The sequence below is a fragment of the Ambystoma mexicanum genome, chromosome 11 (genome assembly GCF_040938575.1).
Source record: "Ambystoma mexicanum isolate Mex_15411 chromosome 11, UKY_AmexF1_1, whole genome shotgun sequence".
Classification (NCBI taxonomy): Eukaryota; Metazoa; Chordata; class Amphibia; order Caudata; family Ambystomatidae; genus Ambystoma; species Ambystoma mexicanum.
This window is the reverse complement of record NC_090934.1, coordinates 942,848,474-942,866,445: the sequence shown is the minus strand read 5'-3', so window position 1 is coordinate 942,866,445 and position 17,972 is coordinate 942,848,474. Positions and strand designations below refer to the sequence as shown.

Here is a 17,972-nt window from a genome sequence, read left to right as displayed (position 1 = left end):
AAATATTGTAAATTGTAATGCATACTAAATCACAATCCCTCTAGTCCTTCCGCAAAAGCCTCAAAACATGGTTATTCACATAATATCTGTAAAGCCTTGGATAACAATATGCTCTACTGTAAGCCAATCTTCCATGTTAGTAAGCGATAGCACCATAAATCTGGGGCACACTGGCCTGTAACTCACACCCAGATATATGTGCAATTTTACTTTACTGTCTACTTTGTTACCATGACCTGAATGTAATCAGCACCCAGATACCTTTGGGTTCGGAGCACTCTATAAATGCCAAATTAATTAAATAAAGAAATACTTGAAAATACAAAATGAGTCCAAAAGCCCCCATTAGACACTAGCTAAAACATTAATTGGTACAGTAATTGGAACTTGAAATAAGCCAGCTTTTACACATGGTCAATAACCTCTTTGAAATATTTAAATACAGTTCCCCATCTGCGGCAATACACAACATATTGCAAGGTATGTGCCTGCATCTTAAGTCCAATGTAATACCATAGAACTTGACCCATAAATAATTCGACATTTTAATCAGTTTGTGTAAAAAGAAGCTCGGCTACACAGCTTAATCCAAATGTGTGATCTTTGACAAACACTTGAATCCCACCGTACATGGCCTGCTAAAATTGGGAGTTCAAAAAACCCTTCATCTTTCATACATAGCAACCACAGGGTATCAAATTGGGTCGGAATCAGTCTGTGGTTAATGAGCGAGCTGTCCCATTAAATATTTGCACACTTAAAATATCTTACAGTCATTAGCACCACGTGAACCACAAGAAACATATTTGCTAGAATATGCTGTGTGTGTGTGTGTAATGCATGATCTTACCCCTTGGTTTGGAGAGGTTTTGGCCCCCGCAAAGATTACATATTGCTCTAAAATGTCATCTCTGCAGGGGGTGCAGAGGTATAGGCTTTGAAGGTCTGAATTTCCAAAGAGTTGACACTTTTTAAAATATGACCCTCCCACCCCATGCTTTACACTTAAAGCAGAGTAGGCTTAAATAATGGCACAGGATCACACACTCTGGGTGAACAATGAAGCTGGGATTTTAACGCACTCTATACATTTGACCTCATACTTTCTTGTTCTTACCACCCCTTGCTTTCTTGCAACTACAGTTGAATTTCTTAGAGTGCCCATTTCAGTGAACTCGCTCCTCAGGTTCTCTAAAAGCCCCCCTTTTGCAGTAGTTTCCCCAGAGAGGCCTGGATCTTCATCTTCCCTTGCTGAACTGCTGCTAATGTATTGAGGGATCCCAATAATAAGCGGCATCACAGTTTGTCCTGAATCTTTCTTTTTGCACAAATGGTCACATTTTTGGAAATATATGCACCCAACCTGTGGCATAATCAGCGTTGCTTGTATGAAATGCTCTGAGTTTTCTTTGTCCTGATTAAGCCTGTAATGTCTGATGGTTTTAGCCATTTTATCAATAAAAGGCATCCAACAATTATGTGTCCTGTTCCAGTTATAACTTCATTTCACCCTGTTCTTTTAAAAACTCCTAATTTATAAGTTTGGCATGTTTGATGGTTAAATGCAACAAATTTCCAGGACACAACTGGATCCCCTTTCCCTAGTGTAACAGAGCTGGTTGCTTTTGTCTTTCTATGTTGAAAATGTGAATATGCACAGGCATCTTGAAATTAACTTAAATTCGACCTGTTTTCCATGGCTCTGAATAACCACCATTTCTTTCATGTTGAGTTTGTCATATTGCTTAAAGCTGTCCAAATGGCTGGGGGATGTAATACGTGAAGTTTTTCATTAGCTAAAGACACATTTGCCAGAATGGAACGGCCAACTTCAGAACATACTCCAGCCATGTCTCTACAAAATGCTGAGTGCCACCAGGGACACCCATGGCTAGCAAAAAAGTGCCTTTTCATTATCGGTTTCTTGGGAGACCACTTGGAAGGGGGGACAATTAATGTGATGATGGCAGCCACAATCATGAAGTTGATTCAAACAATTGCATCAATGTAAAGTAGTCTTCAGTCCTCAATAACCACTACTCAGATTCTCAATCCAAAACAATATCTCCCTCCATGCTCAGGGTCGCAATGCCATTACAGGCTTTCTCATGGCATCAGCAAGTGCCATGATGAAAAACTGTTCATACAGCAGCCCCTGTAAAGTAAACACCCACATATGTGTTCTTAACTGTGCTCTAGTCCCTCACAAATAAAATGGTGAGACACTCACCAATGTTTTGCCACCCAGCACAGCCAAGCATGGGCATTAATAGCAAAATTGTCTGTAGATCAGACCCTGTGTGAACAATTACAATGACCGAATTAAAATGAGTCTTCCAGAGATGAGCCCCCTCTCATGCACATCCCAACCCAACTGTGTTTAAGAAAGGGTCACCAGGTGTTCTAATCACATCCAAGTTTACTTGCAAAACACTGAAAACTGCATAATAAACCCCACATAACATGTAAATACTTATAGCAACATGTTAAGCCAGAAGAATCTGACAGTGTTTCTAATTTGCACTGGTAAATTATAAGCCCAGAATCCATTGGAATGCAAACCTGACAAAACTATTTACCTCCACTGGCCCCACAGTGCTTAGGACACACCATAAAAGAAGCAGTGTAAAACTCAGATAGCTATGGAGATTTATTGTTACAAACCACTAGCTCTTTGTTATTCCTGATGCTGAGGCCATTTGCATAGTAACATAAATGCAACTGTCTTTTTTTCTACATGTCAGACTAACAGACAGCATGCTGTCCAACAAATCTATAAAGGGTGCTTTCAAATGGTATGTTTTTAAAAATACCAAAAAACAATAACACTAACAATGGCACTATCATAGGGTAATAACCTCTACATTTTAATGATTTTAAATATCCACTCACCTTTTTAATCTCAGCCAGCAAAGGTTGAGGCCATTAATCCGATGAGGAAACACAAGGGTGGCTTGCAATCAGTGCTCAGCAGGGGGCCTCCTCTGCCCCGGTAGCCCTGAGCCGTGACATGTCCAATTTGCTCCAAGCTAGCACAGCAAAGCATCCTTGCATGGCCTGACAGTAGCTCCAACAAATTAACCGCACAGCAGGAGAACACAGTGTTTTTCCAATGCTGAAACCATCCACTGTCCTAGTTGTCCGAAATGTAACTCCAGGTACAGAATCCACACAGGTCACAGGCAGCCCCCGCTCCCCAGTCAGAAGTGCACGTTTTAAGGGGTAAAGACATGCACCCCCACACCCCGCCTTGCTTCTTCCTGGTCACAGACGCACACTCTCTTGCTGAAAGTGTTATCAACAAAGACCCAGATATCCTGTTGGTTACTATGCAAAAAATGCACGATTGGCACCATGGATTATGAAATAGCTGTCTTCCCAAGTCACTGTATTGGAAGATAAGAATAGCCCGGTCACCCACAGGTGACTAAAGATAAGTAGCCCCCATGTGTTTTTTTGGCATTGAGAATCCTGTCATGCAGACCTAAAAATGCAATGCCTTCTGATCAATATCTGCATGCGTTCTCTGCTGACATCTGCAGAATACAGAAATGCCAGCACTTACATTATGTGCCAGTCGCTTCCTGTCCTTCCAGATACCATGAGTCACAGTATTACGTCAGCTATTCCTGCTCTTGGCAGCGCAAACACCACCCCCGCCCTCACAGTAACTCCATTCCTCGGATATTTTCGCAGCACCAACAGATGAGCTCAGTCTTTTGTATTTTTCTGCTGAAAGGCCAGTTGGTTTGAGTGGCTCTGGGTCCCTGTAAACAGCGTGGAGGCATGTGATTGCTGTGGACGCCTGGTGTATATGATTATACATATCCAAAAACAACCTCATGCCTCTACAGCAGCCCTTTTCCACCAACATTGTGTTAATTTAAAATAAACAAGCATTGTCAAAGTCATTAGTTCGAGCTTTTGTGGAAGGATGGTGAAGACACTAAAGCAAACTCAAATGCTTAGTTTGTGTTAAAATGCCAGTGCATTCCATCAAGGCCATGCATTGTCATGCATTGCCAAAGCGGATGGCTTTGAACTTTGTGTAGGCCCTGAGAACCGCACTTTGCTTATAAAGTGAATTCAAAATGATGGGGTTATTTCTCAGGGCATCTATTTATACTATATATAGAATTTATTTTACATATATATCAAATTTTTATGTTACTGTAAAGCAAACTCAACTGTATAGAGTTATTTTTCTATGCCAGTCAAACGCCTTGGGGTTTCATAACATCATCTATACCATATATAGAACTTATATCCAATTTTATATAAAATGTATATCAAACTGTATTAAAATGTATATTAAAAATGTATATCAAAATGTATATTAAAAATATATGAATTTTAAATAAAACTGATCAAAATGTATATAAAATATATCAAAATGTATATAAAATGTATATTACATTCATATGAATATTATTAGGGATCAATCAAATGTATATACAATGTTTATCAATTATATATTACATTGATATCAAAGGAGCAGGACTAAAGAAAAGGGATGGGGCCGTAAACGAGGGCAGAGCCACCTGTCAAAATGCAACAGCGAGGAAAAAGTGACCCCCTTGTAATTTAATTTTTTAATGTAAGTTTTTTTATAACTCACCTAATACCATACCTAAGTTTGGTTTCTAAGCACAGATCCCGGATTTAAACCTCTGTTGCTGACCAGCGCATTGCCCCTGTGCTACCCTCCGTTCACAACAGCGTTGCACTGCTGTGTTGCACAGAAAGAATATTGTACTCCTGCTTAGAGTCAATACAACCCTAGGCGTTCTGAGGTCCTCCCGGTGAACCAGAGTTTGACAGCCATTTTAAGATGTTTGTTTATCTTTTTTTCCTGTTTGGAGGTTTCTTGTTTTTTTATTTGACTGTCAGGGGAACACATGACTAGGGACATGGTCAGTGACAGACTCTACCCCAGCCTTACTGCATCAACCAAACCATGTGCTCCTTATCTAAACTGCCCAAAGTATTTTTTATTGTATTTTGCCCTCTCAGGCTTTACTGATGTCTGAAGGCTTGCAGTATTTTGGCTGGGTGGCCCTCTTTTTTAATAATTGTTTGTTCTCTTTCTTTCAGTGTTTGTGTAAAAGACGGCATCAAATGCCAGGTTAGCGCTGAAGGTAAGAACATGAAACGTAAATGCCACAGTTGCCAAACTAAGCAAAATGTACGAGGAAAATGTATTTATGAGCGGTGCTTGCCCTTCAGGAATTTTATTTTGGTTCTTAACTTTCTTTTTGGGAATACCACTTAGCCATCTTTCTTCCATTTTGTTGTTTGGTAGCATACAATAAACCTCTTTGCTTTTCAGCTTAGGGGATGTGCTTCCTGTTTCTAAATGCAAGTGCTTTCATAGTTTAATTATTTATCACAATGACGTGTAAAATGATGAATGTCTTGGTGCTGTTTTTCAGCCATAGATAAAGCATAATGCATTATTTTAATATTTAATGACTAGTGGAAAAGCCTGTGTACACAAGCTGTGTGTGAAGGAAGAAATGTTCAGAGTGTAAATATATTATGTGGTGTATTTTGACGTAATTTATGGTAATAGAAAAATATTTTTTTGTAAAGGATCTTGCTCCTTTTTCATAGAGGAGTAGTAAGCTCAAAAAAAATCTCACAGAATCCATTAAAAGTTCAACTTAGGACATACAGGCAATTATTGTATCTGCTGCTGATTGTCTTGGATTCCACTTACAGGATTTGGACTCAACTATATAATGTTGAGGTATGTTAGACTAATAGCATGATTCGAAGTAGACATAAAGTAAACTAAATAGAAGTCAAATGAAGTTTTAAAATGTACATGAACAATATTATTGATATATTATTACATACCAAGCATATTACAATGAATAATTACATAATACATAAGTACATTAAAAAAAGTAAATTTATTATTTTAGAGAAATAGTGCTTAATCAAATGAATTTCTGTTTATATGTTTAAAAAAATGTATACATTTCCTTAGTGTATGCAACAAGTATGATGTTATAGTGCAATCCCTGTCTTTGGCCTTTTCTGCAGCTAATTGTATATTATCATTGTGGAAATACACATTTTGTTCGCCTGGAATATGAACTTGAAGTCTTATTATATATGCGTAGGGCAACAGCACCCTCTAGCAGTATTAACAGGCAAAGCGGGCAGGGAGGCGTCGGACAAACATACATCTGGCCTTATATCGTATGGTATGATATGTTTGATGGACATGGTGAATCTGCGTGGGATTCTTGTGTGTGCGATCTGTCTGTGGAGGGAAGGCAGTGTGGGGGGCTATGACTATGTGGGGGACTGGTACTCTGTCCATGGAGGCAAGACTGTATGGGGGCTTTGTGTGATTTATGAACACTTCCTGTGAAGGGTAGGCTGTATGGGGGTGCAGGAGCTGTGCCCGCAGAGACTGAGGGGGAAGCTGTAGCTTAAATTGATTTCTGTCTGTGGAGGGTAGGCCATATAGAGGGTTTGAATGGAGATCTGCCCACAAAGGATAGACTGTATAGAGTGCCAAAGCGTTGCCCATAAAGAATGATATGTTTAATGATGATATGATATGATATGATATTTTATTTGTATCGCGCTCGTACACAAGTGTTTCAGAGCGCGACTAGGCAAGGGATGGGAACAGGGGAGACACAACACAACAACGATCTTACTAGGCCCAGTGACATTGAGAACACGCAAGTGCATGGGAAGGGAAAAGGGGAAAAGTGTATGTAAGGAGGAGAGTGGAAAGTGCGGAGCAGAGGAGAGCAGATAAATAATAATAAATAAAAATAAATAGAAAATGGAGGCAATAAACAGTGGTAGTGAAGCCCGCAAGGGGCAAGTGCTGTGTTAAAGGCAGCAGATTAGGTAAGTAAAAGAAAAATGGGGGGGCTGTATGGGTACAGATACAGCCCCTGTGCAAGGGGTGGCAGGGTGAGCAGGTACATGGGCCCAGGGAACAGAGGGTGGTCAGGTGCACAGTGCCAAGAGAGAGCAGATCAGCAGGGGAGAGGGGGAGCGAAGGCAGAAGCAAAGAGGAAGGTCTTGAGGTACTTCCAGAACCGGAGATGATTCTCCTCAAGTTTAAGAGTGACAGGGAGGCTGTTCCAGGGGGAGGCCCCAGCCAAAGATAGAGTTCTACCCCCAGCTTGTTTCTTTGAAAAACGGTTAAACCGGAGGGAGTTAGAGGTAGAGGAGCGAAGAGCTCGAGAGGGGAGGTATTTGCGGAAGGAAAGCTGAAGGGATTTTGGACCCAGGCCCCAGAAAGTATTGTGGACAATGCAGAGGGTTTTGAATTTAATCCTTGCATCTGCTAGGAGCCAATGGAGAGATGTCAGAGCTGGAGAGATACGATCCCAGGGCTTGAGGCCAACGACAAGTCACGCAGTCCTGTTGGGGATAAGTTGCCGAGGGCAGGTAGATTTAGAAAGAGGCTGTTACAATAGTCCAACCTAGAGAGAACCAGAGCTTGGGAGACAGTGAGCTTCTGAGGGAAGGAGAGGAAAGGCAGAGTACCTCTGAGGAGGTGCAGTAGGAAGTTTGACTTTTTAGAGACCTGAGAGATATGGGTGGAGAAGGAAGGATGGAGGAGAGTATGTCTTTTGGAAGTAGTGTACATAAAGCAGATTACAGATGAATTAACCCATTGCTCAGACCCTCCAGCTTATAGCGATTTTGCGATCCCGCAAAATGCTGATAAAACAGACATGTTTGCGCAAAGTGCTGCGAAAATGTCAGTTTTGCCCAAAAACCGCAGTTTTGCCCAAAAAATTTGAAAAACTACTGTTTAAAAAAAATTCAGGGCGGCAGATTCTCAACAAATTTTAACGCAAGAAATGAAATGCGCCAACACATCTCATCACTTGGGCCCAAAAAAAGAGCAGCCCAATCCACAAGGGACACCTGAATGGGCACAGTTTATTAAAATGTGCCCATTCAGGTGTCCCTTGTGGATTTTATATGCGCGCCCATTCAGGTGGCCTTTTTCACCTCATTGAGCAAATCATGGGGAGTTTCTGTCAATTTAAAAGCGCATTCTAAATTTCCAAGCAAGATGCACTTTTAAATGTGCAGAAATTGTAGGCAACCCTACGCGAATGGGAGGTGGGGGTCCAACTGCATGACAGGGTCTTTCTTGACCCTGTCACGCATTTTATTTAAGGTATGAACCGCTGCTATGTCACTTGCATTTCTGTTCCTCAAACAGGATAGAAATGCGTTATTGGGGTTGCATTTTACAATGGCAAGCAACTGAAGGGTCTGTCACTGTAAAAAGGTGCTGGGAGTGTGCAGAACACTGTCGGGAGAGTGCTTCTATTCAAGGTACTTCCCATTTTGACTGCCAAAAATCGATCAAATGGTACAATTTGACCCATTTCGCCAGTACCATTCGATCGATTTTTATAAATACCGAACATGTGGAGCGGGGGTTTGCGGGGGTGTCACCCGCTCACCAAGTTCAGTATTTTTGGGCTTGGGGGCTGCAGGGGTGTCGCAAAATTGGAGGTGGGGGTCCGAAAATAAAACCAAAAAAAACCTAAATAGGGACCCTGCGACGTCAGATCCGACCTGCGTTAGAGGGACGGATCTGACACAGAAGGGTTGCAGGGGAAGCGGCAGGGACCAAGCAGCTAAGTAGGGGAGGGGGTGGAATGGTGGTGAAAAGTACATTTTGGGTTGCTTGGCTGAAGCACAAATCTATTCACAGCAAAATTGACTACAGTGAATTCCACCGCAAATAATTACACTTTGGTCAAACAACCCAGAACCCTATTCAAGGAAGCTGGCCAGCACACACTTTGCATTACAACTTAGCCCCGTGGAAATGCGCAGGTCACCTTTGAGAATAAGATGACCGGCTCATTTCCAAAACATGGGTTATCTAAAAAATAGCAATTCCTCGGCTCTATTTTTAAATGCCCCATTTTTTGAGGATCATGGTCAAAATCTACACTTTTTTAAAATGGTCACACTATGAGAGGTAAAGGAGAGAGGGAGAGTGATGGGTGAGATGTGACGTGATAGGCAAGAAAGTAGGGGGAGAGAAGTGGGTCAGAGGAGGAAACAGTGCACAAGAGCATAGGAAGCAGTGATGCGATGGGCCAGAAATCTGAGAGCAAGCAGAGGTACAAAAAGTAGAGGGAGCGTATGGTCAGGGGGAGCAGTAAGCCAGAAAACAGAGAGGAAGCGGTTGGCCGGAAAGAGGCAGTGAGCTGCAGATTGGGATGAAGGATGAGTGAAGAGTGGGATAGAATGGGAGAAAGAATGCAAGATGCAGAAGCAGCACAAAAGAATGAAGGACTGTATATTGCGGGAGGAATTGTAGAGTGTGTGTTGGGAGTATGATTTGGAGTTTGGCAGGGTTGGGAGTGCAAATTGTGACTTGACAGTGTGACATATCATGTAAGTATTTGTATGACAGAATGAGAGTTTCAGAAATGCAAGTTGTAATGGGGAGTTGGTGAGATGTGTGATGTGCGTTGGTGAGAGAGGTGTGTGGGGGATTGGAGAACATAGAAGGGGAATAGTTGCAGCATTACAACTGATAATGATCAATTTAGTTAATACTATTAAATAGGCATGCACATTGAACCAAAAATGTAGCCAAAACAAAAACAGTTCTGCCAAGCCAGAGACATCTGGGACTCTTCCTATTAAATGAATACAAAAGATACATAATAATGACACCCTGGCTCTCTTGTAGCCTTGCACACTGCCTCTTCCCTACAATGTGGCAATCTTACACCCTCCAGTTAATACAAAATGTCCTACAGAAATGCTGCAATAAATAAAGGTTTGTGTTGCAAAATTTGCCATTTCATGACAAAAAATCCTTGAAGGTCTGATTGCTGGGTGCTTTACATAGAATTAGTGCAAATTTGTTGTTACATAAGCCAGTTGTGGAGGTGAGAGTGTAGGAAACAGAACAAGCATTGGCAATGCCAACAGTTTGGGCTTTTATATAGGCCTGGGAAAGGCACTTGTCAGGCACAATCTGATTATCTGGTAAGTAGCCCCCACCACTCATAGGAACACCTGAGCACATCTCAAGTCCATCAAACCCACAACATGGTTTGACATAATATCACTACCACGCTAGGAACTGCCTCTATGAAAGTGCTTCTGGCCAATTATGGAAGCTCTCATCACTCATTTTGAGTACATTTTCTTCTGGTCAAAACAGTAAAAACTATTCATTCATCCCAACATTCACTATGACTCACACTTATGTTTTCATTTACCTACTCGGGTATCTGCAACCTTTGGCTCTCAAGATGCTTTCGACTACAATTCCCATGATCCTTTAACACTGACTATGCTGGCAAGGGCTGATGGGCATTGTACTCCAAAACAACTGGAGAGCCAAACGTTGCAGACCCCTAACTACATGTTGGGAGTTAAGTCTGTATGCTTTTGTGTCTCTGACTTTTCCCCTTTCCTACTCTCCTTGACCCTTTTTGCCTTTCACTCAACCAGCCAGGTACTTCTGACTCCCTGTTCGGGGGTCACAATTTTCCTTTAAATGGTCAAGGATCAGCACTTTAAGCACCCTACAGCTACAGCGGTGATGTGTGCAGTATTAAAGACTAATAACATAAATTAATGACATGCAATTGCAAAGCATAGTGATTTTAAGCATTTTCTCATTGTGTTTAAAGATACATTGCAAGATTTATCATTAGAAGCCCGGTGAGCAGCCAATGAGGTTGCTCGGAATGCAAGGTCAATTCTACAGTAAAGGCTTCCATTCAAATCAAGATGTGACTTGGTCCATCGCTCCCCCTCCTACCAACTATGGAACATATGAAACGAGCATTGGCAATGCCAACAGTTTGGGCTTTTGCGTAGGCATGGGAAAGGCACTTGCCAGGCACAGCCGTAGTGTTAGTAACTGGCTACTGATGGTACCAGGTGCAAAATGGTGCAAGTAGTGGGGCATTTAATATCCGTGCCTGGCAAAAGCTTTATACATATAAACAAGGCAAGACTGTTGGCTTTGCCAATGCTTGTTATTAACAGGACTTCAGTGATGGCTATGCAGAGTGCATATAAATCGAGTGGTTGAAAGCAGACCTGATAAGACATTATTGCACTGGTAGCAGGTTTACAACTCCAATTAAGTCAACAGGCCTCATTACAGAAACTGCTGGGAATTCCGGCACCAGCAATTTTTTACCGGATTGGCAAAAGTTTGCCGCTGGGGGTACTTGATTTAGCGCCAGCCAAGAGCTGGAAGTAAATCAGGTCCCTGCTGGCAAATAAATGCCAGAATGACCGGCACCAGTTTTACTGGTGCTGGTAATTACGGCAATTCTGTCCATGGAGTCCGATAGGACGCCATGGAATGGGGATTTACCGCCCTTTCTGCTGCCTGTAATATCCCAGTAATTCCAGGATTTCAGGCAGTGAAAACGGTAGGGGCAGTTTGCTTGTATCCCGCTGGAATTGCCAGTAGGATACCAGCAAACTTGTAATGAGGCCCATTAACTATCATAAGACTGCTTTGAAAAAACACTGCCAGGCACTTTTGATTGCACAGTTTGATGGTAAGTCTTCATTAAAGCAAGCTCAAAGAGTTCCCATGAGGAGGTGTTTCGTGCTGGGAGGGGCAGGAACTGGGTGGGAATGGCCATAGTGATTAGCATGGCCATGGTCAGTCAATGGGGTGGGCAAATAACCAAACAACACTACAAGCTCTGTGTCCCTCCTCATATGCCATTTCTTCCTACCTGTACTCTAATGCAATAGTTTCAGTTTATAGGTGTCTCAAGCAACACCTAATAGCCAAAACTAAAAAGGGGACAGTAAAATGGAGAATTAATACTTGAATTAAACTATGGCATGAAGTGTGTGCAGCAGTCTATTCATACAAGACACCAAGAAATCTCTTCTCATAAAGAAAGAAATGTTGGCCTCATTACGAGTTCCGCGGTACAGTAAAAAAGTGTGTGCAGCAGTCTATTCATACAAGACACTAAGAAATCTCTTCTCATAAAGAAAGAAATGTTGGCCTCATTACGAGTTCCGCGGTACAGTAAAAAAGTGGTGGTAATACTGTTACCGCCACTTTTTTGGCAGTAACAAAATTACTGCCATTTTTCCAAAGAGCCCTAGGTAAATCCTCCCATTGTCCTCCAAAAATTGTGGTAATTCTAACAAAAATCCCACAGAATTCTATGTACTCTAAAAGTGGGGACTAACACCGCCCTACCACCACTTGTAATCCTCTGGTAAACTCTCCGGACCAAAGGTGGTAACTGTAACCGATCTTGGCAGTAATTTGGCAGAATTACCACCAAAATTAAAATGGGCCCCTATGTATTGTTGATGACTATAAAGCACAGATGAGCTATAGGCCATTAAGTATGTCAAAAATACCTTTGTGATTCATGGAATATATGCACACAATATTTCATATGTATGAAACATGCTTATAACAGAAACACAAATAAACTCCACAATGAAAATCGTACACACAGAGTTTGCCCAGGGTGCTATTCACTGATGCCTGAAGTTGTTAAGGAGGATTGTAAAATAGACAAGACCTCCAAATGGCTGTTCCACATTGGTTTAATGAAAAAATGCTAGGACATGTATGGGACACATATGGATCTGCACAAAATATTTGTGTGGATTGGTATGATTTATCAATCACCCACAATGTGATAGGGTTCTAAAAGGACAATGTATTCTCTGCTTTTAATTTGGTTGTAGCATAATACAAGCATGTATTGTTGCAAGAGAGTTCCAATTTTTGACAACCTCCATTAAGGTGATATTGCTGGGTTGTATGTAGACAGTAACAGCTGTTTTATTATCTTTAGGTTTTGAAAATGTCATCAAATGTGTCTAGGCTTTATATTTGGGATATCCATTACTAATCCAGTGCCTTAACAAAAGATGGTGGAGTTAGCATGCAAAATATACCCATATGTCTTCCACATGTCTGTCCCAACGGATTTAATGAAGAAACCCTGGGGCAAGCATAGGACATTTGATTAATAAACTTATCCAACGCAGTATGGGTTCCTGCAGGCGAAGCGTTTTAAGGCAGCAAACAACCAGCTCCAAATAACCGTATCAAGCACCTTGGTTGCATCTAAAGCTAGTACTGCATCCTCAGTGTCCTTATCAGATGTTTGAAGAGTGCCAGGTGACCACTCAGGTGGTGATAGTGCGCGGTACAAATATCCATTAACATTAACATTCTACGTAAATTGTGCGGGATATACCCCGTCTGATCCAGGTGCATCAGTTGTGGAAGTAATGGTTTCAATCTATTGGCTAGCAGGCTCCATTGCAGTTTTGTGTCATAAGAGAGAGATCTAAATGAGCCTCAATCTGTGGGGTCTTTTCCTGGTTTTAAAATGGGAACTATGAGGGCTTCACTCATCGCTTTAGGTAGTTGCCCCATAGCATAGGCATATAAGTATGTTTGCAGGAGCGGCTCCAGGTTTTGGCCTTAAAACGTTTTACAAAATTCAGTTGGAAAATCGTCTGTCCCAGTGATATTGCTAGTCAATAATGCATTCCATGTTGCTTGTAGTTCCTGCAGCATCACTGGCCTATTAAGATCTTCAGCCTGTTCCGGTGTAATCTATTAGATCTAAAGTCTCATCTATTTCTTCCAGGGAGGCCTGTTCCAGTTAATGCTATATAATATGGTTTGAATGCTCCATTTATATTTTGCAGTTTGTAACATGATTCGCCTTCGTGTAGGTGTATGGAGGTGATAAAACATGTGAGGATTTCCCGACCTTAATAACCACATTAATAATTTGCCTCCTTTAGGTATATCTCTGTTGTGATTGCTTAGCCTTTGCCACACACACACATCTGCACATTGCAATATAAGGCCTTTCAAATTATTTTTGACTTCTTCTGAAAGGATGCCAAAACCTTCTGTCCTGGGTATCTGCTGCTCTCATTATTTTAACTGTGTTGTTAGGGCCTTGCACACCCCTGCAGAGGTAGAGATAAACACCTCCCTGATTGTGTCCTTAAATACCTCCCATAGAACAAGAGGATCAGGAACCATAGGTATTGTCTACAAAGTAGTTGTCTATTGCCTCTTTCAGCGTGGTGCGGTAGGCTCCATCAAACAGCTCTTTGGGATTAAAATTCCACGTTGGAAAAGGAGGCAGCGAGCAATGACATTGGAGCGTGACTGTCAGTGGGGAGTGGTCGGAGAGTGTTCTGCCTAGGTATGTTGCCGCAGTAAAAAGATGCACATGTTTTCTTCTTGTGATGAAGTGGTTGATTCGGGTGTATGTATTGTCAGAGTGGGAGCAGAAGAAATGCGCACGAGAATCTGGATTGAGTGCCTATCAGATATCTATCAAATTAAAATTAGACATCTGTCACAGCGTCTTAGTGAGCAAAGGTGGCGCCTCCGTTACTAGTGCCCTATCAGTATTAGGTTCCAAAAACGCAATTAAAATCACCTCCTAAGATCCAACTTGCCTCTCTATCAAGGTCAAATTTATTAGCGATTTGCATGTAGATATCCCATTACTATTACCAGTCTACCTTGCCTATCCTAATGTACGACCTCTGCCTTGAACGGAGTAGTGCTTGGCATCCAAACCAGTACTCCTCACGAATAGGATGAATAAGAAGAACTAAAACCCTGTCCACCCCATCTTTTCAGTAGCTTAGTTTGTCTCTCAGGCATTAAGTGCATCTCCTGTAAAATCACAATAGAGAATTCCTTCCTCATGATATACTGATTGATCCTGCATGCCATGACGATGCTGTTCAGGCTTCGAACATTCCACATTACAACCCTGTCATTCATACCTTTTATACCTTATTTGTGGAGGGAGTAGGTAGGTTGTGTGTGGCCAAGAGTGTAGCCTTTCGCCCCCTAATCTCTCTCATCGATTCTGCATATCCTGCTCCTCTGGGAATGAAGTGATTAAATTGCGGGTTGGGATGTAGGCAATCATTGATGTAGATAGAAACAACATATTGTAACTCCATAACGATAAAACTACAAAGGGTTAAGAACAGGTCTAAAAATCCTAGTCTATTAGAGTTGGGCATGCGCTCGAACCAAATCCTGCCTGCCGCCAAGGGTCCCTTCAAGAGGGGAGATCGCACGGTATGGCTTCAGGAGGCTGCACTGTTTATATGCGTTGTAGGTAGAGGGGGTGACCTCTAGGTTTGAACTGGGCAGTTGAGGGGCGATCATGTGCGGGTGCCTCTAGGGCCGTATTCATTAGTTGAGTGTCTTTTCAGGATGTGTGTAGTTATTGCACATGTCCTTTACATTTGGCAAATGCATCAACGCTGTCTTCCGCCCTAGACATAGAGAAGTAGCCATCAAGAAACATAGCATGAGTCTTCCCATTGTTTGTGCAAGGACAGCTTGTCTCTAAGGTGTCACCAACATCAATTTTCTTCCACAGCAGCGATTTGTGTCTTGGGGAAGTCGCCTCTGTGATATCTGAGAGTTCCTCAATCTGTTCTTTGCTTTCTGGTGTCAGAGCACTGGGGTTAGCAGAATTCAGCCAAGTCTGTCTCAAAGACAAGAGTTGTGCCATTGTATATGATTTTCAGCTTTGCATGGAATGTCAAGAAATAAAAAAATCTGAAATTGTCGTAGATTGGATTTAACGGGTTTGAAAGGAGCGTCTCAGTCGCTGCACTTGCGTAGTGTCATCTGGGTAAATCGCTACAGAACTTCCACCTCTTGAAAGTATCGCTTCCCTGTCTTCAAAGTTCAGAATTCTAGCGATGAGTGGGCACAGCTCTGCTCTCGCCGGTGGTCTCTCCCTATGCCCTATGCGCTCGCTCAACCGTAAAGACCTTGGGTAATTTATCTGGTCCATCTTCTTGGAGCAGAAGGATTTTTACATAGTTTCTGGGGTCCAGCCCTTCCATATTCTCTGGCAGGTTTACAGTGCTCCTTTGTGCTCGTCTTTCTACATATTCTGTTTTCAGTTCAAGTGTACGAGTGTGCTCTTGCAGGTTGGGTACCTGTTTGCAGAGGGTGGTTACTTTTCACTGTGCTTCTTCGAGTTTGCTTTTGGTGGTGCCCACCCTTTCAGCCTGGTTTTGCAGGCCTTGGCGCAAGAGCGATACATCTACCTTAACCTCTCCTACCATGCTGTCAAGGAAGTAGCCCAGGGCGCTATCGCAATGAGCACTTGTATGTTGTGGTTGTCTCTGGTTTCTCCGCTATTGCCTGCTTGCATTTCTGTGTTTAGGCGTGCCGATTTCTGCGCATTACTGTCCATCTTGGTTTGTCTGGATCTCAGCGCTGGGCCAGTGCTCAGCATTTGCATACCATAAGGAAGAATGCAGCACAGGTGCAGCATTAATGTGCCTAACCAACATTGGGAAGCTTTAACTCGTTATTAAGCAGTTTATAAAGCCAATTTTAAAGGATTGCTTTTCTCCTGCAGATTCCTCATGTGATAGATATCTTTATCCAGCTCTGCTGTTCGGAAACTTTTTTGACGGGGGGCGTAGTGGACATCGACTCGGCCGTCGATCATCGATCCGTCTTTCTCGGTGCTCGATAGTCGACTATGGATATGACATCAGACGTTGTATATTTACCACGTCACTATGCTGCATCGGGAACACAACTTGAGTCTTGATTTGGCATTTCTTGACAAACGTTTCTAATTTTTTCTCACAAAAATCCTTAACATCGATGTCTATTTTCTGGGTTTCAGGCTTCAAAAGGTGCATCGATTGCTAGTCCAAAATGTTGGTGACCGACCCCCACAACATTTTTCTGTGGTGGTTGTGTATGAGTCATGACACAGAAGCCTGTGCGTTGTGCACCAAAATGCAGTCCAAATCCAACTATGAGAAAGCAGCGAAACTTACTTCGGGTCGAAAGAAAAGCATACCTGAAAAACAAAGAAGTGGTCACATTTCAGAAGCCTTTCTTCTTCGTCTTCCTTGCGAAAGACGATGTGGCACCAGTGTCATCAACACAACAGTTCATCGTCAGAAGGAGGTAAGCCCTGGTGTGGGCGGACCACTCAGGAAGAGTGGGAGAGTTTTAAAACCCAAATGCATTGAGATGTTTAAAGCTCAAGCTGCTGTAGTTGCGACCCCCCACACCGACCAGCAAGCTTCAGCGACAAAAGTGGCGCTCAGTACTCCTGACCCCACGCCAGCATTTTCATCGACGCCATTGACATTTACCAAGCCTTTGGGCTTGACGCCATCAAAGGCGCGTAAGATGCTGTTGGTTGCTCATGATGCTCACGACGTCCATTTTTTGTCTACACTGTCATCAGCGCCAAAAGCTGTTCCATCAGTGCCAAACACTGTTCCGCTGACCTACATGGGAAAACCCTCGATGCCGACAATCAGCGATGCGTCTTTCCACCCACTTTCAAGGTTGGGATTCTTGGAATCTATGCAATCGATTTTTTACGCCAGCCAGCCTGATGACCAAGGAGATATTGATCCTATATATTCTGGTATTGGCAGTGCCGATTTTTTTCGATGACTAAGCCGATTTGTTGGCTCTCGCCAAGGGGTTGCATGATGCCAGTGGCCTGGATACATCTCCAGATCTCGACCTCCAGCAAGGTCAACCTTGCATGCATAAACATGAAAAATTCAGGGCCTTGGTTGAAAGGGTGGTAGGCACTCTGGGTTTGAAATCTTCTTCTGCACCTGTTCAAGGGTATGAATTAACAGAAATTCTTGACGAAGGTCCTACAGTTGAGCATAACATGCCATTTAATACAGATATAGCAGACCCTTTAGCCTCCTTATGGCAGCATGCTTGCACAATCCCCCCATTTAACTCCAACTTCAGTATAGGCTGGCAAGAGGAGATCCTTCTTTCCTCGCAACACACTCTTCTCCAGAACGGCTTATTGTGCAAGCTGCCACAATCACCACCAGACCCCTCCGGAAAGAGATGGTAAAAAACGTGATGCATTGCCCAAGAAGGTCTTTACTTCAGGCAGCATGGCCTTGAAGGCCAC

The 17,972-nt window shown here is 42.5% G+C and overlaps 1 protein-coding gene across 1 annotated transcript in view; it reads left to right on the top strand.

Annotated features, from left to right (window-relative positions):
* Positions 1 to 17,972, top strand: part of LOC138505078 (mucin-5B-like) — a 2,064,041-nt gene that overhangs the window by 880,199 nt on the left and 1,165,870 nt on the right. The window contains exon 24 of the mRNA XM_069625397.1: positions 5,095 to 5,138. Coding sequence (XP_069481498.1) covers positions 5,095 to 5,138 — 44 coding nt within the window. The remainder of the gene's footprint in view (positions 1 to 5,094; positions 5,139 to 17,972) is intronic.